General features: G+C 42.0%; 1 protein-coding gene across 6 annotated transcripts; it reads left to right on the top strand.

Moving 5' to 3' along the window:
• LOC144889092 (uncharacterized) lies at positions 1 to 27885 on the top strand. 6 transcript variants are annotated; one of them, XM_078768955.1, is made up of 7 exons: positions 1 to 307; positions 521 to 767; positions 6765 to 6888; positions 9471 to 9545; positions 18617 to 18661; positions 24287 to 24355; positions 27243 to 27885. In XM_078768955.1, the coding sequence occupies exons 2-6, from the start codon at positions 704 to 706 to the stop codon at positions 24312 to 24314; spliced, it is 336 nt and encodes a 111-aa protein (XP_078625081.1). In that variant the 5' UTR covers positions 1 to 307; positions 521 to 703; the 3' UTR covers positions 24315 to 24355; positions 27243 to 27885. The 6 variants fall into 6 exon arrangements, with proteins under 6 accessions (XP_078625081.1, XP_078625077.1, XP_078625079.1 ...); XM_078768953.1 differs by having other exon boundaries at positions 11 to 307; positions 545 to 767; XM_078768952.1 differs by having other exon boundaries at positions 200 to 259; positions 329 to 767.
• The last annotated feature ends 31 nt before the right edge of the window (positions 27886 to 27916 follow it).

Below are 27916 nucleotides of genomic sequence, written 5' to 3'. Positions count from 1 at the left end.
AGGGGCTAACAACCAGCACGTGGGAGGAGCTAACAACCAGCACGTGGGAGGAGCTAACAACCAGCGCGTGGGAGGGGCTAACAACCAGCACGTGGGAGGAGCTAACAACCAGCACGTGGGAGGAGCTAACAACCAGCGCGTGGGAGGGGCTAACAACCAGCACGTGGGAGGAGCTAACAACCAGCACGTGAGAGGAGCTAACAACCAGCACGAGAGAGGGGCTAACAACCAGCACGTGGGAGGAGCTAACAACCAGCACGTGGGAGGAGCTAACAACCAGCACGAGAGAGGGGCTAACAACCAGCGCGTGGGAGGAGCTAACAACCAGCACGTGGGAGGAGCTAACAACCAGCGCGTGGGAGGAGCTAACAACCAGCGCGTGGGAGGGGCTAACAACCAGCACGTGGGAGGAGCTAACAACCAGCACGTGAGAGGAGCTAACAACCAGCACGAGAGAGGGGCTAACAACCAGCACGTGGGAGGAGCTAACAACCAGCACGTGGGAGGAGCTAACAACCAGCACGTGGGAGGAGCTAACAACCAGCACGAGAGAGGGGCTAACAACCACACAAACTTCATAATAAAATTCCCCCTGCTGCTGCGCAGGGAACTGCTTAATATTAATAACACACAGACGCAGCAACAAGTTTTCAACAACGCAGGACACCGGCGAAGACGGACGACGAACTGAAAGAGCGCGGAAATGAAACTTCATGTTGCCTTTCTTGTGATGTTTTTAGCCAACATTGCACTTTCTTCCAGCATGAGTAAGTACTCTTAACTGTGTGACATTGACGTTATTTCGCTGTGTATTAACTGTGTTGATGTCCAATGGCTTCACGTACCAGTAGAAACTGAAAAGGGAGGACAAGATCACAGTGGCAATCACAATACAATACCTATAATCAATGTATTGATATGTTTATTTGATATAATCAATGTATTGATATAGTTTGGTTCTGGCCGGATAGCCTAAAAGTTTGCGCACTCGTTTCTGAGCTGTCTCGCCTGGGTTCGAAACCTGATGCGGCTATAAACTGTTGTCCTGGTGTTTTGCAAGCTTGGCGAGGTATCAATGTGTGTTTGAGGCTCAGGGTGGCTATCGTGAAGAGTAAACGAGTTATCACCTTCAGCGGAATATCATGCCTGGCCAGCAGGTTCGTGAAAGACTTGACCTGACAAAGAAAGTGTAAATAGATGGAGCCGTTCAACAAGTGGTTGTAATAGTGGTGATCGGAGGAGTAGAAGATGATGATGCAGCTTGTTTGCCCAAGAGATTCAAATATCAAGCAAGAAATATTTTCAGTGGTTGCTGTTGCCTTCCCATGGGCCATGAGAAGGATTGCAGGGCAACAATTACTGGAAATGTGGAATCTTCAATGGGCACAAGTAAATTCCAGGCACATGACCTCACATCTCCTCTGAAATAATTTACGAATTAATTTTATGAAATGGATGCCATGATTGCAAAGTACCAGGACATTTTGTAACCATGTCACTGGATCCATCTTGGATGAAATCCAGCCGAGAGTCGTCAAAAACAAACAGACCCTAATCTATGCTATCGTCGAAAACAAAAATATACCAGTGAAGGAGTCCGGGCTCCAGCATGATACGGACAAAAGGATGGCAAGGCACAAACTCGTCCGAGAAGATATTTATTCGTAAAACCAACTCGGGAACACTCAAACTCTGAAAAGCCCGTTTATCGGGCTGCATTATAAAGCAAAACCGAAAGCCGAAAGCCACGCCTCTCAAGCGAGGCGTGCTTCGGTGGTCACGTGATCAACAGGTGTAGCTGATTATACCGGCACGCTTTGGTGGTCACGTGACCAGCCACTCTGGCGCCGTGGATCCCCGCCGGTGACGTCACCGGCTGGAGCAAGGAGATTCTGATGCTGGTCTTGCTTGGGGGACCCATGGGTCGCTACACACGCCCCCCCAGAATGGACTTGGTCCAGGGAGGTCAACCTGAGGGGGGTCCGGATGACCCGACCGAAACGACCCCTGGCCAGTCGTGGGGGGGGGGGGGGGGTCCGGTGTGGTGGTGGGTGGTCGGACGGGGGGTGCAGGCAGGGGGGGTCCCGTGTGGTGGCGGGTGGTCGGACAGGGGGTGCAGGACGGGGGGTGGCCGAGGGGCCGGGCAAGTCCTCGGGGGAGGCTGCCGAGGTTGCAGTTCGCGGGTGCAGTGCCGAGAAGGCTCGAGCGGTGCATGCGAAAAGCGGGCGAGCCAACCGAGGGGCTGGTCAAGGCCTCGTGGGAGGCTGCCGAGGTCCCTCGCGGGCCTCCCGAGGATGCGGGGCTGGTCAAGGCCTCGGGGGGATGCAGTGCACGGGGGGGCGGCCGAGGGCCGGGCAAGTCCTCGGGGGAGGCTGCCGAGGTTCCTCGCGGGCCTCCCGAGGTTGCAGTTCGCGGGTGCAATGCCAAGAAGGCTCGAGCGGTGCACGCAAAAAGCGGGCGAGCCAACCGAGGGGCTGGTCAAGGCCTCGGGGGAGGCTGCCGAGGTTCCTTGCGGGCCTCCAGAGGATGCAGGGTCGGAGAAGTAGTTGCGGTTGTAGTTGTAGTAGTAGTTGCACGAGGGTGACGAAGCGGCCGTGCTTTCGGAGGGTCTTGGAGTAGGCTCGCCCCTCTGGTCATAGAGGAGCCGAGCGCGGTGCGCGAACCTCAGTCATGGCCGTCGTCGTTTCCGAAACTCCGGCATTTCGAAACCGCGTTCAAAACTGCGCCCGAAGCCGTGCGGGAGAAGCCGGCGTCACCAGCTTAGGTGGCTTCCCTGGCTAGGGCGTGCTTGCCGTGTCCGTTCGCAGCCCCCACATCCGTGCGGGGGCAGTCGGGGTTGCGTGTTCAAATTCGGGGTCACCAGTGAAGGGCCGGGCTCTTACATGATACAGACAAAAGGATGGCAAGGCACAAACTCGTCCGAGAAGATATTTATTCGTAAAACCAACTCGGGAACACTCAAACTCTGAAAAGCCCGTTTATCGGGCTGCATTATAAAGCACAACCAGAAACCGAAACCGAAAGCCACGCCTCTTTCGGTGGTCACGTGATCAACAGGTGTAGCTGATTATACCCGCACCGTGGCACGCTTTGGTGGTCACGTGACCAGCCACTCTGGCGCCGTGGATTCCCGCCGGTGACGTCACCGGCTGGAGCAAGGAGATTCTGATGCTGGTCTTGCTTGGGGGACCCATGGGTCGCTACACCAGCATAAATAAAGCTTCTGTGCATGGTACACATATTTACATCAAATAATGGCCTTAACATTTGCCTTAACATCCTCAGGTTTCCACGTGACCATCTCACCTGCTCTTTGTGAAATGCATGCACCATGGTGGACCATTCACGCTGCACGTGTTTAGACACGTGATGTACACCATGGGTGAAATATTCACTGTGTACATGTTTTTAGTCACGTGATGTGCACTGGGTGGACTATTCACTGTGCACATGTTTTTTGTCAAGTGATTTTGAGCAATTTTCAGCATGTTCGTTACAAGTGTGCGCAAAGTAAAATCCTCTAAATAAAAGTATAAATGTCCTCTAAGTAAGATCAATCTCTCTTCTTCCTTTTCAATAATAAGGTATATTTTAATCATATGTTAGGTGCAATAACTCACAACTTCATACATATTTGATTTATTTTTAGTAAGATTGGCATTATCTTAACCTGTGTATCCAATCATGTATGTTTTGTAACAAAACATGTATACTACGGTGTAATAACAGATCCACCTATTTATCTATCATTAAGTTTTATATTTCTAAGAAATTTTATCTTGGTACTTATTATTTAAGCCATTTTAACAATGTGTGTATTTTATAACAATGTTTATTTTATAACAATGTGTTTATTTTATAACAATGTGCGTATTATATAACAATGTGCGTATTATATAACAATGTGCGTATTTTATAACAATGTGTTTATTTTATAACAATGTGTATTATATAACGATGTGCGTATTTTATAACAATGTGCGTATTTTATAACAATGTGTGTATTTTATAACAATGTGCGTATTTTATAACAATGTGTGTATTATGTAACAATGTGTATAATATAACAATGTGCGTATTTTATAACTATGTGCGTATTTTATAACAATGTGCGTATTTTATAACAATGTGCGTATTTTATAACAATGTGCGTATTTTATAACAATGTGCGTATTATATAACAATGTGCATATTTTATAACAATGTGCGTATTTTATAACAATATGCGTATTTTATAACAATGTGTTTATTTTATAACAATGTGTATTATATAACAATGTGCGTATTTTATAACAATGTTTATTTTATAACAATGTGTTTATTTTATAACAATGTGCGTATTATATAACAATGTGCGTATTATATAACAATGTGCGTATTTTATAACAATGTGCGTATTTTATAACAATGTGCGTATTTTATAACAATGTGCGTATTTTATAACAATGTGCGTATTATATAACAATGTGCATATTTTATAACAATGTGCGTATTTTATAACAATATGCGTATTTTATAACAATGTGTTTATTTTATAACAATGTGTATTATATAACAATGTGCGTATTTTATAACAATGTGTGTATTTTATAACAATGTGTATTTTATAACAATGTGTGTATAATATAACAATGTGTGTATTTTATAACAATGTGTGTATTATATAACAATGTGTGTATTATATAACAAAGTGTGTATTTTATAACAATGGGCGTATTTTATAACAATGTGTGTATTATATAACAATGTGCGTATTATGTAACAATGTGCGTATTTTATAACAATGTGCGTATTTTATAACAATGTGTGTGTTAGATAACGATGTGTGTGTTAGATAACAATGTGTGTATTATATAACAATGTGTGTATTAGAAAACGATGTGTACGCTAAATGATCCTTATTTTTTTAATATGTTGTACATGCCTGCATATGTACTTGTGTACTTTTTATTACTTGCAATATCGAAGATATTTCAAGTATATTGGTCGGTTCTGTTTGTGGTTTTGTCTGTTTGTCTGTTTGTCACCGGCCTACAGGTCACAATTCTAGACCGATCGTCACAAAACTTCACCACGTTGTATAAGTCGTCCCAATTGAGAAGCCTATTGATTTTGAGGTCAAAGGTCATCTGGAGGTCAAATTTCTAAAATCGCCATTTTAAATCCGATTGACTTGAAAATTGAATAGCATTTGTATAACAAGTCACTAAATTAGGAAACATACTATTTTGAGGTCAAAGGTCAACTCAAGGTCAACCTTCCAAAATCATCATTTTTCATCTGAAAAATCGTCACTTTTCTTCCTATTGACCCGAGCTTTGATCAAGATTGTCAATTTTAATCTTGATGAAATGGACAATTTGCTGTATCAATGGAATTTTTTTTTCTTCGGGAGAGTGGGGGGGGGGGGGGCGTATTTTGCAAGTATCGTGGATATACCAGGAAGCGTATTTTGCAAGTATCGTGCTCCGCATGACGTCTTCTTGTTTTATTTATTTGTAAATGTTGTTACCTTCGCCAGAGGAGAGGGTATTGCATTTGAGTCAGTTTGTCTGTCTGTTTGTTTGTCTGCACAGAATAAATATGATTTTCTCTGCAACCGTTGGTCTGATTGAAAGGAAATTTTCACCAGAGGTGCATCTCCACCTGTATAATTTTTTAATGATAATTATGACGGCATAGGTCACGTGGCATGGGCGCTATCTTCAAAAAATTGAGACATGACTCATTGTAAATAACTCTCCATGGGGAATAAAATATGTTGATTGTGATGTCATAGGTTGCTCCATTATGATGTCATAATTCAAAAAGTACAAAACTCATCCGATCAAGATTAAATTTCTTGAGCGTCATCGAAGGATAAATTGGTGGAGAAAAAAAAAGATGTCATCGGTCACGTGGTTCGGCCGCCATATTTGTTTTAACACAAAAGCCTTAAACACTAAAAACTCGTCTTGGTGAGGGTCTTCAATCTCTGATTGCTCTTTCTTGTTTTAGTTATTGCAATTTGTAGATGTTTTACTCCAACGTAATGGAGTGCGCACCACTGCTTAACAACATGGCGATCTCCATGTAAACAATGCTATCTTGGTACTCAAGCAAATGATGTCCGGGCCGTTGTTTTTCGTTTTACTTGATCCTCGTGTGACAATGGCTACAGAGTATGTGGAAGAGGTAAAGAAAGATAAATAAATGTGGTCAGAAGGAGGAGCCCCCTGCCAAGCTTATCTATATACCCTACCACTGTGCACTGGGGAGAAAAAGGGAGCAGGGAGGGGGTGCTTCATCTGCTAACGTAACGGATAACCTCTCTTAAATTTTGTCACACACAGATTCTTCCTTGTCACACGCACAATCTGTCCAAGTTTCACCCAATCGATCCACAACTTTTTGAGATATCCTGCTATGTATCATTTTGGCCCTAACTCCCAATGGTGAAGAATCATTTTAAAAAATTCTACGAGCCGGATCCGAATATTCACCAAAACCTAACCATTTCGTCCTTGCCACATACGCTACATCTCTGCCAAATTTCGTGTGAATCCGTCTACAACCTTTTGAGATATGTTGTTCACAGACAGGCAAACAAACAAACAAACAGACGGGTGAAAACATATAACCTCCATCCACCTTTAGTGGCGGAGGTAATGAATGAGAGCCCTTGTAGGCGATTGTTGTTGCTGATGTTACTTTTTCTTTGCGTGTTAACAATTGTTCCCTTTCTTGTGAAATAACAATTTGATATTTTTGCTTTTGGCTTGTAGGTGGAAATCTTAAGTCCTGTAGATGCCTGGATTTCGTACAATTACCCAGACCACCGCAATGTAACTTGCTCAGGGGTATCACTTCTGTCTTCAAACCAGGTTACCCTTGCCCTGACTACCATCTGTAAGTTCCATGAATGCCTCATTCAATTGACAGATATCAGCGATTACTTTTGCAGAAATACACACATTGAATGTTTCTTTTCTTTCCATCCCAATGCATGCGTAAAAGTGCAAATTCACAGCCAGGTGAATCACATGGAAAGACTAGGATATATATATCAGCAACTATAATGCAGGAGGCCATTTGGCCATTACGAGTAGAACATCGTAGTGAGTTTAGGACCATTCACTGCGATAGTTCATAGCAAAAGTCATGGCAGCATATAGTCAGTCCTACCGGACTCAAACCTAGTGATGACGGAGTTAATACTCCACGAGATTGACTGATTATGTTGCTGATTAAAACGTAGCGATATGTTCCTGCCATGGACAATTGTGCACCCTCCTGCATGGTTATATAATTTTTTATTTTTGCATACACAGTCAAGGCTTGGGAAAGAGCTAGAACACAGAATCGATCAGGACGCAACATAATAAAAGGGAAGCGGAAATACCAACAGCAGGGCCGGGGGAGAAAATAGACGGCTACAGACAAACAAGGGATGCTGATGCTGATGACGATGAGTAGGGCAGAATGCAAGAGGCGGACAAGATGGATAAAAAAATAAAAAAAACCTTTAGAGGCCATTTTTCCCCGCAAGCGGGGGTTGGCCTTTTTCGGGGACCGTGGTTGTTGTTGTTTTTCGGTCCCCTTTTTGAAGCAATGTTTTACGGCCGGATGCCCTTCCTGACGCCAACCCTTTTTGCCGCCTTTAACGACAAAGGGAATTACCAGTGAGCTGGTACTCAATTAGCCGACCTTGGAAGGATGACAGGCTGAGTTAACCCCCCTGGCGTTAATTCAGTGATCGACCGGGATTCGAACCCAGGATCCTAGGATCCTAAGCCGGCACCCTAGCCGCTAGCCCAACACCAGGGCACCAGGGCGGACAAGATGGATATGGAAGCAAAATTGTGGGGTACGGTAGGGGTGGTTTAACAGGTGTAGAAAAGATCGTGACTTTGGATGGGGGTGATCTGAGATGGTGGTGAGAACAGCTGTCATGAAGACCTGGGCAGAAGAACGAGATTGAAAAGAATGTGGAAGTTGGTTCCACAAGTGGGGAAAAAGCAGGACATTATGAGTGGAGGTGAACAGTGAATTTTGGAAGTTTCACGTGAAGAGGGTTGCTGGTGGACTGCCTGCACCCCACAGATACCTGGATGGCAGAAAAGGACAAAGCATGGAAAGACCAGAGGGTGCAAGGCCAGAACGGAGGTGGTAGAAGACAGAGAATTCACAGACTTGTCTGCAATGGGAAAGTGATATATGTGTAGACTTGGCTTCATCATGGAAGATTCCAATGATCTTGAGGGCTTGCTTTCCATGGCGTAAAGCTGAGGAAGGTGTGAGGCAGGAGCACCAGCCCAATGTGGGGAGCAGTATTACATCAAGATTCGGATGAAAGCCTTGCAGGTAGAAGGAGTTCAGGTGTGCCAAGGAAGGACGTTGTACGACGGAGGATGCATAGACTGGCGTTGGAGGCCAATGTTGAAATGTAGTTTGCCCAAGAAAGATCATGGCTGATAGTGATACCCAGGAGTTTGAATGACTGAACTTCCTCAAGAGGATTGTTAAGAAAGTAGATGGGTGTTCGCCAAATGGTCCTTTCATGGAGAGAGAGACAGTGACAGTGTAAGATTTGTCAGGATTGAAAGAAATATAAAGAAAGTGTTTGACCAGCTTGTGATTTTATCAAGGTCTGAAGAGAGGGCAGAGACTGCAGCCTGCCGATCTGAAGGATGAGGGATGTCGCGGAAGTTGGTGGAGTCCTCAGCAAAAGGCTGTTTTCCCACAAGGCTGCAGCATTTGATCACTATCATTGGTTGACATCAAAGATCTCCCACTTCCCCTGGATAATCCTCTGCATAATAATTGTGTACATGACTCCACCCAGTGTGGACCCATTCACCACACTTCTGAGAGGAAGAGTGCTGCAGCATCCATCTCTGCTTAACTGGGGAAAATAGATAAATATACGAGAAGAGGTATATTTATTTTTGAGATATCCTGCTCACGGCCAAACAAACAAACAAACAGACAGACAAACAGGCAGACAGGGGTGAAAACAGAACCTCGGTCCGCCTTCTGTGAAAGAGGTTACAAGGTATTGATGTCTGGCAAGCATATTTGGAAACGACAGACAACAATATTTGCGTTTTTTCCTATTTTTTTTGTGGGTGCTGAAAGCACTTCCCTACACCCACTACAAAATTGGGTTGGGAGTCTTTTATCTTTTTTTGTCTAACAGTCATTAAAAAATATCTTTATCTTGTCTAAGTGACTCTGACACTCATTGGTGAACCTCAGAAAGTTCTGCAGGTCCATGCAGGCATCTCTAAGAAAATTGGCGACACACACACACAGATGCACAAATGGCTCTTATGGTATGGATACAATTACCAATCGATACCCAAGCTACCGGCCATTCCAGCCACTATCCATGTTCCCCTTGGCATGGATGCCCAGATTATTTAGAAAATGTTTATTCAAAGCCACGATAAGAAAATCTGGCGAGACACACTTTCCATTTTCTGTTACAGGATCCGTTGGAAGACCGAATGGTTTTGTGTGAATCCCGTTCATCATAAGAAATGCCTGGAGTGCTCTGATGCCAGGTAATAATTTTCACGCCATTTTAAAATTGTCACTTCACCATAATATTGAGGCATTATATCATATATGTAAATGAACAGGAGCCCGTGCAAATTTCATGTAATGTAAAATGTGACTTCAAGTCATCAAATACCCCCCTCCCCACCCCTATGTTATCAATCCCCGCCCCACTCCAGGCCTTCAACCAGACACACCTCCACCACAACTCCTCAACCCCACCCTCCCCTGCCTTTCCGCAAAAAGCCTCAACCTCTCCTTTCAACTCTGTCCGATCTTTGCTCTTACCCACACCACTCACCCCAAGTCCTCACCATTCCACTCTCAACCCTAGAGCATCAATTCCCTCCCCACTCCAAGCCTTCAACCCCCTTCCCCCCCAAACCACAACTCCTAAATCTTCCTCAATCCCCACCGAAAGATCCTCAATCTCTCCCTCCTAAAGTCTGAAATTCCTCTCCCAACTCTGTCCCATCTTTGCTCTCCTCCCCCCAACCCCAAGTCCTAATCCTCCCCCTCCCAACCCGAAGGCATCAATTCTCTCCCCACTTCCCTACCCCTCCCTACCCATCATGGTCGCCTGTCCAACTCACAATCCCGCGGGATATGGGGAAAATATATGTGCCTTTGAGCATATCATGGTCTTTCATAATTCCCTGTTCAACAAACCACAAATATGTACCAAATCAAACGATGCTTTTCTGAATATTGTTGTCTGTCGTTTCCAAATATGCTTGCCAGACATCAATACCTTGTAACCTCTTTCACAGAAGGCGGACCGAGGTTCTGTTTTCACCCCTGTCTGCCTGTTTGTCTGTCTGTTTGTTTGTTTGTTTGTTTGGCCGTGAGCAGGATATCTCAAAAAGTTGTGGACGGATTCGGCCGAAACCTGGTGGATAGGTTGGGTGTGTGACAAGGTCGAAATGATTAGATTTTGGTGAAGATCTGGATATGGATACTAGAATTCTTTAAATTGATTCTTCACCATTGAGAGATGGGGCCAAAAATGATATATAGCATGATATTTCAAAGAGGTGTGGATGGATTATGACAAAACTTGGTGGATGATTTGGATGGGTGACAACAAGCCAATTCTATTTTTAATTAACTGTTCAGCCTAGCAGAGGTATGCGATCTACCGAGTGCCATTCTAGTAGCTTTCTATTAGTAACTTGCTTCCAAACAGAAGGACTATTATATAAATTGGAGTTGGAGAAAATCCGTCTGTGTTCCTGTTCCGTCTGAGAATCCGTATGTATGTATGTATGTATGTATGTATGTATGTATGTATGTATATATGTATATCTTATTATAATAGAGCAACCGTATATGGTTATGTATGTTTGTCTTTGTATGTACAGTGACGTGAAAAAGTAAGTACACCCCATGTAAAGTTTTGACTTTTTCAACATATTTCAAAATACAGCTATTTGATCTTCATTTCAACAATATTGATAGATAAAGGTGATATAATATAACAAATATCATGAAACATTTACATTTTGTAGTCCATTGTATAATTTAAATAAACATAAATGCAAATTTCGCATGTGGAAAAAGTAAGTACACCCTTGGCTCTAATAGGTGGTATTGCCCCCTTTGGCAGAAACAACCTCAAGAAGGCGTTTCTTATAACTGTCTACCAGTCTCTGACATCGACTGGGAGAAATTATTGCCCACTCCTCCATGCAGAATTATTTCAGCTGTGCGATGTTTAAGGGGTTTCTTGCATGCACAGCTCGTTTCAAATCCCCCCACAACATCTCGATGGGATTTAGATCCGGACTTTAACTTGGCTATTCCAGAACCCCCCATTTCTTTCTTTTCAGCCATTCCTTGGTGGATTTACTGGTATGTTTAGGGTCATTGTCAAGTTGCAAGGTCCACCTTCGGTTTAGCTTCAACTCTCCGACAGATGGCCTCACATTATCCTCAAGCACCCTCTGGAACAATGAAGAATTCATAGTGGATTCTATGATGGTGAGCTGCCCAGGCCCTGATGCAGCGAAGTGGCCCCAAACCATAATATTTCCACCACCATGCTTTACAGTTGGTATCAGGTTCTTGTGGTAAAATGCTGTCTTTGGCTTTCGCCAAACATGTCTTCTGGTACTGTGGCCAAATAGCTCGACCTTTGACTCATCTGTCCAGAGTACATTGTTCCAGAAGTGCTGGTCTTTGCCTTGGTGTTCATTGGCAAACTTTAGTCTTGCCCTGATGTTCTTTCTGGACAGAAAAGGTTTCCTCCTGGCACACCTCCCATGTAGATCAAATTTGTGCAGCCTCTTTCTAATGGTAGACTCGTGCACTTTGACATCAACAGTGGCAAGAACTACCTGTAGGTCCCGTGATGACATTCTGGGGTTCTTAGAGACTTCTTTCAGCATCTTGAAGTCTGCTCTCGGGCTGAACTTGCTGGGGCGGCCTGGTCTGAACAAGTTGGCAGTTGTTTGGAATCTTCTCCACTTGTAGATGATCTTCCGGACAGACGAATGATTGATTTCAAATTGTTTGGAGATCTTTTTAAATCCCTTCCCAGACTCGCAGGCATCTATAACCTTCTTCCTGAAGGCATCAGAGACCTCTTTTAATCTTGGCATGGTGACGCCACACACTTCAACAACAAAGAGCAATCCAAACGAAATGTCTGAGGTTTAAATAAGACAGGTTCCTCCAAGATCCTCTTTAACGATGTTCTAATCATTTGCACCTGAGCTGGTGCACCTGATTTTAATTTTAGGTATTTGAAGTAGTGATAAATGTAGGGGTGTACTTACTTTTTCCACATGCAAAATTTGCATTTATGTTTATTTAAATTATACAATGGACTACAAAATGTAAATGTTTCATGATATTTGATATATAATATCACCTTTATCTATCAATATTGTTGAAGTGAAGATCAAATACCTGTTTGTTGAAATATGTTGAAAAAGTCAAAACTTTACATGGGGTGTACTTACTTTTTCACGTGAATATATATATATATATATATATATATATATATATATATATATATATATATATATATATATATATATATATATATATAAAGTGTGTGTGTGTGTGCATAAGATGATCCCGGGGGAGATTGTGGTTATGTGTAACATGGTCCGTGTTGTTCAAGTAGGTTAGAGAGCCATGTATCAGGGTCATATCACAGTAAGTAATTTTGGTACACATGATGCTGAGGAGGCAGAGTATGTCATTTATAAACGGGATGGACAGAGTGAGGTCGTAAAATGTGTGACTTTCTGTAAGGCGAGGCCAAGTGAGGTATTTGAAGTTTCATGGCTCATAGAAGCGTCTCGGTAAGATCGGCACTATCTGTCTGGCCAATGTGTCCATGCCATGGTGGCAATATTGGCTGTGGATCCCAGAAGTAGACCGGAAGACTTTTTTTATTGTGGCCGTGGGCGGGACGGCCCAGAGTATGGACCTGTCACAATGATGAGGAAAAGCCTGCAACATTGAAAAGGTGGTCCCGAATTATGGAGGATGTGCCAAAGGACCGGTGGTGAAGAAAGAGGGTCGTGCCATCATATGGGGAGTCACGGGGACTTGAGCTGGACATGCACAGAGAGTTGAAGATTGGATCTGAACGTCAAGCCATTAACATCTCTTGCCTTACCTCTGCTTGGCCGCTATCTTTTCTCTCCTGGTCTTCCACCACATCTTTTTCTGCCATATTCTACGCGTCCACCTCTTCTGTCTTTGACCGGATTATTCCTGGAATGGATCGTTCCCACTTTGCTTGTGCGCCAGTGATCTGCACAAAGCAGCTGCTTTGTGCCATCCAAAACTTTGCATGCCACCATTTTTCTTGGTGTGAATCATAACTCAGAGGCAGATTCTCAGGAGAGAACAGGAGTTTATGCCACAGACATTCATTCATTCTTGAGCGGTAACGTACTCATCACTCCAGTAGTTCCACCAACGGATTACATCATTGTACAAATACCAACGCGATAGAAGGGGAAATACCATCATCTTACTATAATTCACCAAATGTCCGCCCGTCCGTTCGAAGGTACCGCAAAAATGGCTCAACCGATCACAACGATATTTTGGGTGGGTATTCCTAGGACCCCCTGGAGTAAAATAGGCTATATTTTTTTATCCAAGTTTTCCAAACACGATGGAATAATATTTACTGATATGAACAGTGATGTGGCTTTTGTTAATTCAACAAATACTGTTTATTCTACGTACCAGGAGAGAGTAGATCGACTCCTGACGAACTCTTCCGATATAAACGTGCGGCTCCGAAGTAACATGGCAGCGTGTGCAAAGCGACTGAGAAACAGGTGTAGTGGCCGCTTCCGTGTTGCAGAATTCAATCGTTTTTCAAAATTGGCGCCATGTACTGTTTAGATTTTGATGATTTGCTTGTGATATGATTCAACGGATGTTTATATGAATCGTTTAAAATAAGAAAAGCCTTCAATTTCTGATATTTTGCCTTTTCATTTAGGCTTCCCAATTGAAGCCCGGCCCATAGGACGGGTACCGTTGCTGGTTGTACAAATACCAACTCCTTAGTTGAAAATGTCTCGACATTTGCTTTAACATTAAAAAAAAATTCCCCAATAATCAAATTAAAATTAAATTATTTCCCAACTGGAAAATGTTAAAACATCTGGTAAATCTGGCAATTACACACTGCAACTAGCACATGCATACAGCAGTCTTGTAGACAACCTAGATTAAGATGTATTCCAATCTGACGATGTCAAGAAAAACAAGTTCTGAAGTTAATTATGGAATGCATATAATGCATATAATTATGGAATGCATATAGAAAAAACATAGCATATAATGCAGGATACCATCGTGCCATGTGGCAATAGACCAATGAAGAGGTTAACAAGCTACAAGTGTAAAAGGCAAGGCACCAACACATCATTTGCCAGATCGATGGGTTGTATCTGTATACTGGTTTTGGTTTACGTGAAGAACACCATAAGGGAACTGTCCTAGTGGCAGTTTGTGACGTATCAGAGAGAGTAGTACAGCGGATAACAACAACAATTGTGCATTTTATGAGAAAAGCATGAATTTCTAACATAGTTAGTGCATACCATAAGGTTTTCTTTTCAGATGTGGAGGGAAGTCAGATTTGACCTCTGAGGACCGTGAGAGGTCAAATTCAAAATGGCCGCAAGTCCACCGAATCTAATGTTCAAACGTGCTTAATTCTGGAACCAAATAGTGTAGAAAAACATTATAGGTGTCATTTCCAACTAAATTGGGGATGCTCCTGATGAGCTGTGGGTTGCCTTTTGTGTCGGGTCAAACTTTCGGTACATAGCTGTTCACGAAATGGTTGCCACATTGAATCCAACACAGTGTCTGACTCTCCCAGTCTTTCACGCTTTCACCGGGTGTGATACTGGATCTGCATTCGCTGGCAGAGGAAAGAAGACTGCCTGGGAAACTTGGAAGTCTTTCCCAGAGGTGAATGATGCTTTCAATGAACTCCTAGGCATGCCAAGTGAGGTCAGTGAAGGCTCAATGTTACTGCTAGAGCGATTTGTGGTGCTGATGTACGACCGAACCAGTGAGAGCACGGAAGTGAATGATGCCAGGAAACAGCTCTTCACACAGAAGTGTAGAACTCTAGAGAACATTCCTCCAACCTAGGCAGCACTCAAGCAGCACATCAAGCACACTTGCTACCAGGCTAACTGTTGGAGCCAGGCATTGGTCATGGATCCAGAGATGCCAGACCCATCTGACTGGGGCTGGACAAAGGAGACAACTGGGTGGCAGCCTCTTTGGAGCACTCTCCCTGAAGCATCAAAATCGTGCCAAAATCGATCCACTGTGGCTGCAAGAAAGGGTGCACTGGATGCTGCAAGTGCCAAAGCTGCACTCAAGTGCACTGCACTGTGCTTCTGTTCTGGAGACTGTTAGATTTTGATCATTACCAATTTTCATCATTGCACTTGATTTAATGTAAGCTTTTGTGGACATACTTGGTTAACTACAGTTATTTTTTTCAGAGGTTATTGCATCATTCCTTGCAGTGTAAACACTTTTTTTCATCATTTCTGGTCTTTGGGTGTTCTGTACCTATCCCTCCCTGTACCTGAAAAAAATAACGTTTTAAAAGTTCAAATGAACTTTTTCCAATAGCAGTTCCAACTGCAGTATCATAAAAATAGATATTTAACGTAATTTGACCTTGACCTAAATGCATTTCCTTCAATTCTGGCGATCTCAAAAGTATCACCAAATGAATGGCCATCCCCAATTTAGTTGGAAATGATACCTTAAATGTTTTCCTACACTGTTTGGCTCCAAAATTAAGCGCGTTTGAACATTACCCCTGGGGAACTGGCGGCCATCTTGTATTTGACCTCTCACGGTCCTCAGAGGTCAAATCTGACTTCCCTCCACATCTGGAAATAATCCTTATGGTATGCACTAACTATGTTAGAAATTTCATGCTTTTCTCATAAAATGCACAATTGTTATCCGCTGCACTAAGAAATTTCATCTGTCTGTCTTGTCTGTTTGTCTGTTTGTCTGTCTGTGAACAAGATATCTCAAAAAGTTGTGGAAGGATTCAGATGAAATTTAGCAGAGAAGTAGCGTTTGTGACACAGATGAAATCATTAGATTTTGGTGAAGATCCGAATTCGGATCCGGCTAGTATAATTTCAAGTGATTCTTCGCCATTGGTAGATATAATAATTGTGTACTTGCGTAGTTTCATGTCATTTTTTATGAATCAACTTTTGAAGGAAATGTCAGTGAGGAAAAAATTATGATGACACAAATGTTTTTCAAAGTTGTTTTTGAGCTTTTGTAATTCCATCTGAACACAAACCTTTCCATTTACTAGTGGCTGCTCATGAACCTGGAAAAAACACACATTTAATCGTATTTGATCCATTTAATTTATGCTCTTTGTAACACCCTGATAATGCATGGAACGTGTGAATGGTTTTTGATGAGAAACAGACAGCATTACACAACAAAACTACCGTACTTCCTTACATTATATTACATAACACAATATTATTAGTTACATTAAATTTTATTAACAAGTATTAATTTTTATTTTTTATGGACACACAATAATAATTATTATTTATTAATAATTAATTATAATCTTATTAATGAATGAATGAATTCAGAATTAATGAAATAATTAAATAATTAATTATTATTCAGAATTAAAGAAATTAAAGAAATAATTCAGAATTAATGAATACTAAATTAATAATAATTAAATCAGAGGATACAGAATTAATAATAATTATTTATTATTAAATATTATTATTATTAAGTGTGAATTACATTACAGAACAAAACAACTGTTCCTTACACAACCAATTATAAAGCTCGACCTACCATTGTATATAATTCAGGGTCGCCAGTACAGCTATATATACACAAAGAATTAAGTTAAGCACCCCTACACAACGAATTAAGGTAAGCACCCCCTAATATATATCCTTTGTGTATATGTATACATTGGCATATATTCTAAGGTATGTGAGATCAAATAATGATTGGTATGACATTAGCAATTATCCATTGATGAAATTGAGTGATCAAAGTGAAAAAAAGTGATTGGTTGAGTCAGTGATCCGATCACGTGGGTCCTACACACGTTATTGACGCAAAGATCGCTAGAGGTCTTCTCAGAACAATGACTGTACGTTAGAAAACATAAACGTCATCCACACTGTCCGTGATGGACCTATAGCTCCATACTTAAATTGAGGTGAAAATATGCCTAAAATTCCCAAAAAATTTCACCTTAAATTATTCAGAATAAAATATTGAAAACGGCATGATTGTTATGTTTTTATGTGACCATAATATCACTTCTCCAGAAAATATAGCAATATCATGGGTATATTACACTGTTTTGACGACAACAAACTTGTAATGTGCGAGGTTGTAAAAAAACGGGGGGGGGTGCTTAACTTAATTCTTTGTGTATACAAAAAAACAAGAAATTTGGGATTTATAAAAAAGAAATATATATACTGTACAGTGTACAATCTGAAAACACAAGTGATAATTGTTCTTCTTTTCATGAGAAAATATAATTACATATAACGTTTTAAGATATAAACTAGAACGAGCAATGAGAGATTGCATACGCTTGCCCAGACATGATGAATGTGGTTTTATCGTTCGTATTTTATAGATGAACTTGCATTCTCATTGTACATACGTTATAGAGATACTTAGTTGCAAAAACAGAGTGTGCATTACTGGTTACCACTAGGTGGCGTTTGTGGCATATGTAAGGACATTATGTTAGGACAAACAGACCAATAAATATGTAGTGCATAGCATGATACTTGCAAAATCCCTAAAATAAATTGTTGACCTTTGGCCTGTGTTTGAGTTCAAAAATAATTGGTGGTTGAATTGAGTGATCGGATATGCAAATCCTGTTCAAATTTCTAATCAATCGGATGATAATTGAGAATTTTATAAATTGCACCGAAGTTGTTGAGCTTTGGCCTATGTTGACGTTTTGGCGGATGTTGACCTCGAAAATAATTTGTGGTTGATTTGAGTGATCGGATATGCAAATCCTGTTCAAATTTCTAATCACTCGGATGAAAATTGAGAATTTTATAAATTGCACCGAAGTTGTTGAGCTTTGGCCTATGTTGACGTTTTGGCCGATGTTGACCTCGAAAATATAATTGGTGGTTGATTTCAGTGACCTGATATGTAAATCCTCTTCAAATTTCAAGTCAATCAGATGAAAATTGAGGATTTTAGAAATTGGACAAAATTGTTGACCTTTGGCCTATTTTCACCTTTTGACCTAAAATGAATCTAGGCTTCTTCCTTATGACCAACTCCACCATTTGGTAACGGTTCGTAAAGATCGGCTTAAAAATTGTGACCTGTAGGTGGTTGACAAACAGGCAGACAGACAGTATAATGCACAAGTCCAACCAATATACTTTAAAAAAACTTCGATTTTCACAAGTAACAAGCAGACAGACAAACAAATGGACCCAAATGCAATACACTCTCCTTTGGCAAGGGTAATAAATGCTGACATTTCTTTTACTTTCTGTCCTTCCTTCAGGTGCCTCGGGAAGAGGAAAATGGCAGATATGAGATATGAAAGAAGGTTTGTGAGACATCACTTGACTCATGAATTGAAGTATTATCTGGTGCAACATGAGTGTTGAAAGTCAAGAATGGCTAAGTTGCAATAGTGTGGGGTTGTTAACAGGGTTAGTTTGAGCTGTTTCACTTTACAATGAATGTCGGCCTTTATAGATCGGCCTTATTGGCTAATTATGTCGGCCTTTTAAGGGTCTTTTATGGGTCACCTGAGGATTGGATGGCAGGATATCCTGGAGGTGTTCATACTTACCTCTGAGCGATCTCGATGGTGTTTAAATTTTAATCCATCTCGAAACTCCCTGGTGTTTAATATGCACGTGAGGCATCAACGTGTGCCCAAACCATTGGATTTGGAAGGAGGACACATCTGCCAGCATTATTTGATTGTTGTTCAAAACTAAAAATTCCAGTTGTTACATGAAACAACAAATTCCAGATTCCCCCCACCTTTAATCCAATATCATCCTTGGCTAGCCAGTCCAGTTTGTGAAAGGCTTGTGCCCGGTTTTGAGAAACCCAGATAAGCACGACCCTGGGGATAAATCACCTATCCAGAGGATACATTTTACCCACAGGATACCGGTAGGTTCCGTTGCTCAAAGGCTTGATAACTTTATCTGCTGGATAAATTCGTGATTTTTCCGGATAACTTGATATGCTGGATAAATTTGTGATTTTTTCGGATAACTTTATATGCTGGATAAATTTGTGATTTTTCCGGATGACTTGATATGCTGGATAAATTCGTGATTTTTTTCTGGATGACTTTATCTGTTGGATAAATTAGTGATTTTTCCAAATAACTTTAGTTGCTGGGTAGAGATTTTTCCAGATAACTTAATCGCCTGGATAAATTGGTGATTTCCCAGGATAACTTTATCTGATGGATAAATTCGTGAGTTTTCCGGATAACTTTATCCAGTCTCCTCTGGTCCGGATAACGCCTTATCCATGGTTAGTGATGCGTATGTAGGTTTGTCCGATTCAAAATGACAAATGATCCAGCTTTGTTCAACATCTGCCAGACGAACGAAGAAAGGAAAATCCGCCAAGCGATAGTTGTTTCCGACACCGTTGATGGCAGTTGTAATCATCAACCATGCCTTACTCTTCACATCACTTTGTTAAGGTGTTGGAAAATTTACTCCTGTTGAGCTTTATATGATCTTCTGCTGCCGGACGCAGCATATCCCGTTCGGTTGGAGTAAAATTTGCCTTCCTCTTTCTAGTACGACTGACTGCACCCACCATGACACTATTCAAGCGGAGGAGATTGTGCAATGCATTGTGGGATACTATACGTCAATCAAAACTTTAACCATGCATTATCCAGCCCTTATCCTGTGTATAACTATCCTACCCTTACCCAGCCTTTCAACAACTGTGGATTATTATCTGTCGGTTGGTTATCCATCGGATAAGAAAGTTAAACACAGGATAGCTCTTATGTAGGTGTTAAATTTCCCGACTTTCTCGCGGCTGGGAACTTTGATAAAACAATTATTGACTTGCGTCCCGTTTTCATAGGGCATTCATGGTAAAGGAAGTACCTATTCGAGACGGACATCTTGTTGGTCTACTAATGTTTCATTTGGATATAAATATTTGAACACTATATATCATATATCTTTAATGGCGATCAAATAATCAATCCACATGCATGGATGATGGCCGAGTTGTAGACTGGCGGCCATTTTAGTTGTAAAAACCCGATATTGAACATGTCCTCAACTATTTCTTGGAAATGCATTTTCCAATCTTGTTCAATCCGTGCACACAGATAAAATGAATGATGGGTTACATATGCACGTCATTTTTTTCAAGATCAGATCCAAGATGGCCGACTGGCAGCCATTTTGTTACTTAAACATGTCCCCATCCATTTCTCAGACATGCATGGACTGATTTTGTTCAAACTTGGCACAAAGACACGACATGAAAGTATGCATATGCAGAAGATTTTGTTTTGTAATCCGACCAAAGATGGCTGACTGACATCCTTTAACTCTCGACAGCAAAATTACTAAAACCACAGAGGTTACTAAAAGTGGTTACTAAAACCACGATGATATTTTATGTCTTTTTTTTGTTGTTTTATATAGTAGAATTGACAGTGTCCTTAATCGTTATAGAAATTAACTCTTACAGAAATTACAATTATAGACATTAACATTGACTTTGCATTATATTGACCACAAGACCTCTGTAAATATAAACCACAAGACTTAGCTCAGGATGATAATGATGCTGTTGGAGTGGAAAGTGGGAAGTGGGAAGGGGGATATAGCGATCGGAAGAGCAGCATTGGTTTCACAACGAAGTGGCCTGCTGCATTACCACATCGGAGAAGGGTAAGATGATCATAAGCCATCTTGACGATCTTTCCAAGACTTGGACAGGAAAGTAATAATAATAATAATAATAATAATAATAATTCATTTATTTTGTATAGCGCTTTTCCAGAAGCCCAAAGGCGCTTTGACAGAGTGGCAAACATAATGCATAACAATACATGAAAACAACAATTGCAAAAAGACAAGAATCAATAGGGAAGTATTTAAAGCAAAAGGAGGGAGAAGGAGAAGAGATAGTCAGGGGTTAAATGCTGTGGGTTGAATGTTGAATGCAGTGTTGAACAGGTGGGTCTTTAGTGATGTTTTGAATGTGGTGAGTGAGGAGGAGTCTCTGATGGTGTGAGGTAGTGAGTTCCAGAGGGTGGGAGCAGCGATGGAGAAGGCCCTGTCCCCCCAGGATCTGAATTTGGTCCGGATGGAGGGGGTCAGGAGGTTGGTACCAGCAGAGCGGAGGTTGCGGGTGGGAGTGTGTCTGGAGAGGAGGTCTCGGTCTTTTGGGTTTAAAGTCTTTAAACTTTAAACCCAAAAGCACTCTTCTCGACAATAAACAAACTCCTCCGCCCCCTGAACACCACCACCCAGTCATTCACAGTAGACAACTGCATCTCCTTCCTCTCTTTCTTCCAACGCAAAATTGACAACATCTACAACAGCTTGACCACCGCCACACCCGCTCCCCCTCCAACCACCTGCCCCCCCTTGTCCTGCCATCCCCTGTCTCGGTTCTCCCCAATCTCCCCTACTGACCTCTCTGAACTCCTCATTAGGAATGAAAACTGCCACCTGCACTCTTGACCCCATCCCCTCCAGCTTTGCCAAAGCCTCCCTCCCTGCTCTCTCTCCACTTATCATTGCAACAATAAACTCCTCCCTGTCTACAGGCATCGTCCCACCTTCCCTCAAAATTGCTGTTACCCCCATTCTAAAAAAACCTGGTCTAAACCCTGACACCCTAAACAACTTCAGACCCATCTCCAACCTACCCTTTCTGTCAAAAGTTTTGGAATGCGCTGTAGCCACTCAACTCAAACATCATCTCTCTGCCAATAACCTGTATGAAACATTCCAATCCGGATTCCGCTCCAACCACAGTACTGAAACTGCTCTCCTCAAAATCACCAACGACCTTCTCCTCTCCTCTGACGCTGGCAACCTCAACATTCTCGTCCTCCTCGACCTCAGCGCTGCCTTTGACACCATCGATCACACTATCCTCCTCACCCGACTTGAATCCACCTTTATCGTTACCGGCACTGCCCTCTCTTGGATTAAATCATACCTCTCTGACAGATGCCAGTTCATCTCCATCAATCCCCCACTGCTCCCCTCCCCCACGGTGTCCCCCAAGGTTCAGTTCTTGGCCCCCTCCTCTTCATCCTTTACCTGTCCCCCCTCGGTCACTTAATCCGCCGTCATGGTCTCCAATTCCACTGCTTCGCCGATGACATCCAGCTTTTCATCTCTACCAAGTCCGTCTCCACCGACACCCACTCTATCCTGACAAACTGCATCACTGAAATAAAATCCTGGCTTCAAATCAACTTCCTCAAGCTTAACTGTGATAAATCTGAAATAATCATCATTGGCCCAAAAACGCTCACAAAATCCACCCATAACTTTGCCCTCAACATCGACGGTATCCAAGTATCCACCTCCCCTCACATCCGGAATCTTGGCGTCATCTTTGACCAAACCCTTTCCTTCGACAAATACACTAAACAGATCACAAAGTCAGCCTTCTTTCACCTGAAAAACATTGCCCGTCTCCGCTCATCCCTCTCCTCCACGGCTGCAGAAACCCTCATCCACGCCTTCATCACCTCCCGTCTGGACTACTGCAATAGCCTCCTCTATGGTTCACCCTCAAAAATCACCAATAAACTCCAATACATTCAGAACTCCGCTGCCCGTCTACTCACCCATTCCCGGACCCGTGACCACATCACCCCCGTCCTTTACAAGCTTCACTGGCTCCCCATCCCCCAGAGAATCCAGTACAAAATCCTCCTCTTGACATACAAAGCACTCTTTAAACTTTAAACTTTAAAGTACGAGATAGCATCCAGAATAATCCAGTCTCGTCGGTGTCTAAGATCTGTTCCAGCATAATTCACTTCGCCCTGATTAGTTTTGTGAGGTGCGGTGTGTAGTTCTCCACCATGGTCTGCCGATGCTGCTTCCCTGACTAATTTGACATTATGGAGGCCAAATCTTCTTCTGAAGTTCTCAAACCAGCCCTTGCTGACATGGAACTTGTGGCTAGCGGTAGATGAACTGGAGCTTTCGGCCCAGGTGCCTCATGGAAATGTTGGTAAATGCTTTGTCCTGTATCACCGGTCCACTCAAAGGTACTTTTTTCTGTGTTCGATCCTCGATCCAAACATTAATGGCTTTTACCATCCTTCCAATATAAGGATCATGGGATTGGAATGACACTTTTGCACTTTGTGGAGCGCTGGCCGCAACACTTGCACGGATATTTGACTCACTTTTATGGATATACCACACAGTCAATTCACTTATACCATAATGGAAGCCCACAGATGCCTCACTTTCACCTCCAGCCTACCTATAAGCTAACATAACCACTCGATTTTTTGTCGCACAATGTCATAACCTTTCTCTGCCTTTTCGCACAATTGATTTGGTCATTTGTTTTACGTTTGGCGCCATTATTAATGGTGCCCGAGAAAAAACAAAAGGCTCGTAATGTGAGATAATCATACACGTCATAAACGCTCACGCAAACTATGACTCGTCTCAGCTCAAAAACCGTGATTGGTCGAAATAAAATCCCGCGATAACTAAATTTGAACAGAAAGGGTTGCCCACGATTGGTCAAAACCCGGCGAGACAAACGGTTGCCCACGATTGGTCAAATCCCGTAATATTTAAGGTTTCAATGTACATTAGTTATGTTGCTCAACTACTGTCAGTGAAGTGACGGGTTCAATACTTAGTGCTGAGTTAAAGCACCAAACATTTGTAAGTACAGTAGTTAATGTTTCCCAGCCGATCATGCAGGTGCATGTATATAAAGGAAGCATGTCTACCTCGGTGTTATTGAAAGGTGCATTTGTTCAAAGTCCATGTGCATGTGTTATGTTGCAGGTGAATTGAAGGATATTTCTGTGCACCAGACCATCATTATCATCGTCAATATTTACTTGCTATTTTGATCATTCATTTATTGAAACCATGTATTTAAGTGGAACAATTACCTTGGAATGTCTGCAAAATTTCAGATTACTACATATGTTTTTTCTCGACAGTATTAACGCTCATGGAAGATCAAAGTGATGGAGTGTTTTTACTGGCATTGGGCGACTCCTTGACATAAGGTACTTTGAATTAATTTGAATATTTCAGACTATTCTCAGTTTTGAGACCAAATCCTCTTATTCCTCTCAGTAACAATATAATAATCTCTACTAAAGTTATCATCCAACTAACCTGATAATCTCTTGGCTACTTGTGCTGTCGTTTATTGGAATCTCTACTCTTTCATTATAGGAATTGCAGCACTATCATACAGGGTGCTCCAAAAAGACCTGGACAACTTTGGTTGTTAGTATATTTAGTACCACAAATGATACAATTATACCTTTTGGTATATATGATAGACACTCATAATGTTTTCTATAATTTCAGGTTTGGAGGTTTACTGTAAAAGAAAATGGCGAAAACATAGGAGAAAGCTCAGTGCGTCTAATGGTTCTTCGAGACGAGATCTCACTCCGAAGCTTAGCATAATTTCGGTATAAGATGTGGAAGGAATCCGCCAAAGCAGACTCATGTCCAAGTAGTTTATGGAGACTGGAAGTTGTCAGAAACATAAAAGTAGCGGTCAACCAAGCACAAGTGCAACAGACGTTGAAGGAGTGCATGAATCATTTCAATAAAGTCCCAGGAAATCAATCCAATGCGCATCCAGAGAACTGGGACTACCAACCACCACTGTACACAGGATATTGCATAAAGGACTGAAGCTTTATGTGTAGAGGTGCAGATTTTGCAGGAACTCAAATTAAATTACGGACACAAACGCAAGGCGTTTGCCTTGGAAATGCTCAGTCGCATCGAAGATGACAAAGTTTACCTGAAAAGGTCATGTTCACAGACAAATCTTGCTTTTATGTATCGGCAAACGTCAACCGGCACAATGTGACGATCTGGGGCTCTGAAAACTCCCACGTGGTCATTGAACACATATGCGACAGTTCAAAGGTCAATGTGTGGTTCTGTCCTTCTCCATGATCGCTTGGTGGGTCCATTTTTCTTTGTGGGGGACACAGTGACCTCAACAATTTACATGAACATGTTGGAAGGATTTGCCTTCCCATTGATTGAAGACTGGCAACCTGATATCAATTTTCAACAGGACAGGGGCCCCCTCATTGGGCCTTAGTCATTCGAGCCATTCTGAATGAAAAATTTCCAGGTTGTTGGATTGGCCAAGACGGACCAACCGCTTGGCATCCACAATCACCAGATATAACCCCCTTGATTTTTTTCTGTGGGGATTTGTTAAAGATGGTGTCAACAACACCAAGGTGGCAAACCTGCAGGATCTTCGTTCTTGGATCACAGCTTCATGCACACTGGTGGACGCAAGCATGCTGAACCGAACATGGCAAGAACTTGAGTACTGCCTTGATGTCTTGCACGTGACAAACGGAGCTCTCATTGAAGTATATTGATGGTATACACAAAACATTACGAGTTTCTGTATCACATAAACCAAAGAGTATCATTGTACAATTTGGGCTTCTAAATATATTGACAACCAAAGTTGTCCGGGTCTTTTTGGAAGACCCTATATATTTGAATGGCAAGTTACTTTTTCAGTGCTTCTTAATGTTGAGTAAGCTCACAAATCTTTACAAGTGCAGTAGTTAACGTTCCTCAGCTGATCCCACGTGAATTTGAGAATAATGAGGCTTTTAAAGAAGTTTTAGTCCGAGATTGAAAAATTACAAAAATGGCATTTCTTCGATTGTAAGTGTGATCCCTTTCCTATAACTCTCTGCATACTCCTTCTACATATTTTCTCAGTCACATAATGATACCATTTTTACCTACAATTCAACAAAACAGGTACAGGTTATGTCTTTCAATCCTGACAAATCTCACACTCTTACGATGTCTCTCCGAAAAGACCGACTGGACAACCCTCCCATCCACTTTCTGAATAATCCTCTCCAAGAAGTTCTGTCACTCAAGCTTTTGGGTCTCACTATCTGCCATGATCTTTCCTGGGAAAACCACATTTCAAATCTGGCCTCCAAAGCCAGTCGCCGACTGGGCATCCTCCGTCGTGCGAAGTCCTTCCTTGGCACACCTGAGGTCCTCACCACATACAAGGCTTTCATCCGCAGCTCAATGGAATACTGCTCTCCCCTCTGGGCTGGTGCTCCTGCCTCACACCTAGCTCGTCTTCACGCTGTTGAAACCAAAGCATTCAGAATCATTGGAATCTCCCACGATGAAGCTAACTCCAAGGGCCTCTCACTCACTCACCGCAGGCAGGTTGATGGTCTTTCCGTCTTCTACCGACTCCTCTCTGGCCTTGCCCCCTCCAGCACTCTCTGGGCTCTGTCCCGCAAATATTTCTACAGGTCGCACAAGATCTGCCTGCAACCCTCTTCTGGTTAAACTGCCAAAATCAAGACTCTCTGCTCACCTTCACTCCTTCATTCCTCTTTTCTCCCGCCTCTGGAACAAACTCCCTCACTCTCTTCAATCCCACTCCACCCTCCAGGTCTTTAAAATAGCTGTTCTCCACCATCTCTTATCTTCCCCCATCCAAAACCTTGATCTTTTCTACCCCTGCTAATTTCACCCCAATTCCACTTTTTTGAAATACCAACTTCTGTGCTGGAAGTCCTTGGTGTCCTTATGTTTTATACTTCTCCCACCCCCCACCCCCTTCCCTCGCCTCCTCCCCCCAAGCCCTCTCCCTCCCACACATCTCCCTGCTCTCAAATGTTGTGTGCTTTCAAGTGTTTGTGTGCTTCCCCTTCTCTCCCCATCTTGTCTTCCACTCCCTCTTTTTATATATTTTGTTTGTGTGGTTGATTTGTTTGTGAAGTAAATGTCAGCTCTTTCACGAGCCTCGATTCAGTATACAAAAAAAACAAAAAAAAAAACATGTCTATTAGGTAAGCATGTCGAGTTTAAATGAAAGGTGCATTTGTTCAAAGTCCATGTGCATGTGTTCTTTTGCAGGTGAATTGGAAGGATATTTCTGAGAACGAGACCATCATTATCATCATCAATATTTACTTGATATTTTGATCATTCATTTATTGAAACCTTCATGGATTTAAGTAGTACAATTACCTGGGAATCTCTGTGAAGTTGCAGATAACTATATATATTTGTCTATAAGATGGAGATTCATGGAAGACCAAGGTGACGGGTGACTCATTGACATAATAAGGTACTTTTCATGAGTTTGAATATTTTAGAGACTATTCTCAGTTTCGAGACCAAATCCTCTTCTTCCTCTCAGTAACAATATAATCATCTCTATTAACGTTATAATCCAACGAGCCTGATAATCACTTGGCTACTGTGCTGTCATTTATTGGAATCCCTACTTTTATCATAGACGAGGCATGGCCTTCAGCGCTATTATATATTGAAATAGCAAGTTCATTTTTCATTGCTTCTTAATGTTAAGATAAAAATGAGCAAGTACAGTAGTTACATGAGCAAATACTGTGGTAATTGTCATTTATTGTTGGAGAGAGATGCTCTGCGTAAGCCTCGTGTTTGTAAAATGCAATTCTAGCCAATTCAAGATGAAAGAGTGAAACGAAACATTTGCAGCACCTTCTTTGTACAAATAAAATGATATTGGGAGGTTCTTGATGTTTTTGTGTTAAATCAAAGCAAAC

This window comes from Myxine glutinosa, unplaced genomic scaffold, assembly GCF_964187855.1.
Source record: "Myxine glutinosa unplaced genomic scaffold, kmMyxGlut1.1 SCAFFOLD_759, whole genome shotgun sequence".
NCBI lineage: Eukaryota > Metazoa > Chordata > Myxini > Myxiniformes > Myxinidae > Myxine > Myxine glutinosa.
This window is presented reverse-complemented; position numbering and strand designations above follow the sequence as displayed.

Excerpts from the sequence above, each read along its gene's own strand:
- LOC144889092 (XM_078768955.1), top strand. The coding sequence starts at position 704 with ATGAAACTTCATGTTGCCTTTCTTGTGATGTTTTTAGCCAACATTGCA. Across the intron at positions 6,889-9,470 it reads CCTTGCCCTGACTACCATCT|GATCCGTTGGAAGACCGAAT; the intron begins GTAAGTTCCATG and ends TTTCTGTTACAG. Across the intron at positions 9,546-18,616 it reads CTGGAGTGCTCTGATGCCAG|GTGCCTCGGGAAGAGGAAAA; the intron begins GTAATAATTTTC and ends TCCTTCCTTCAG.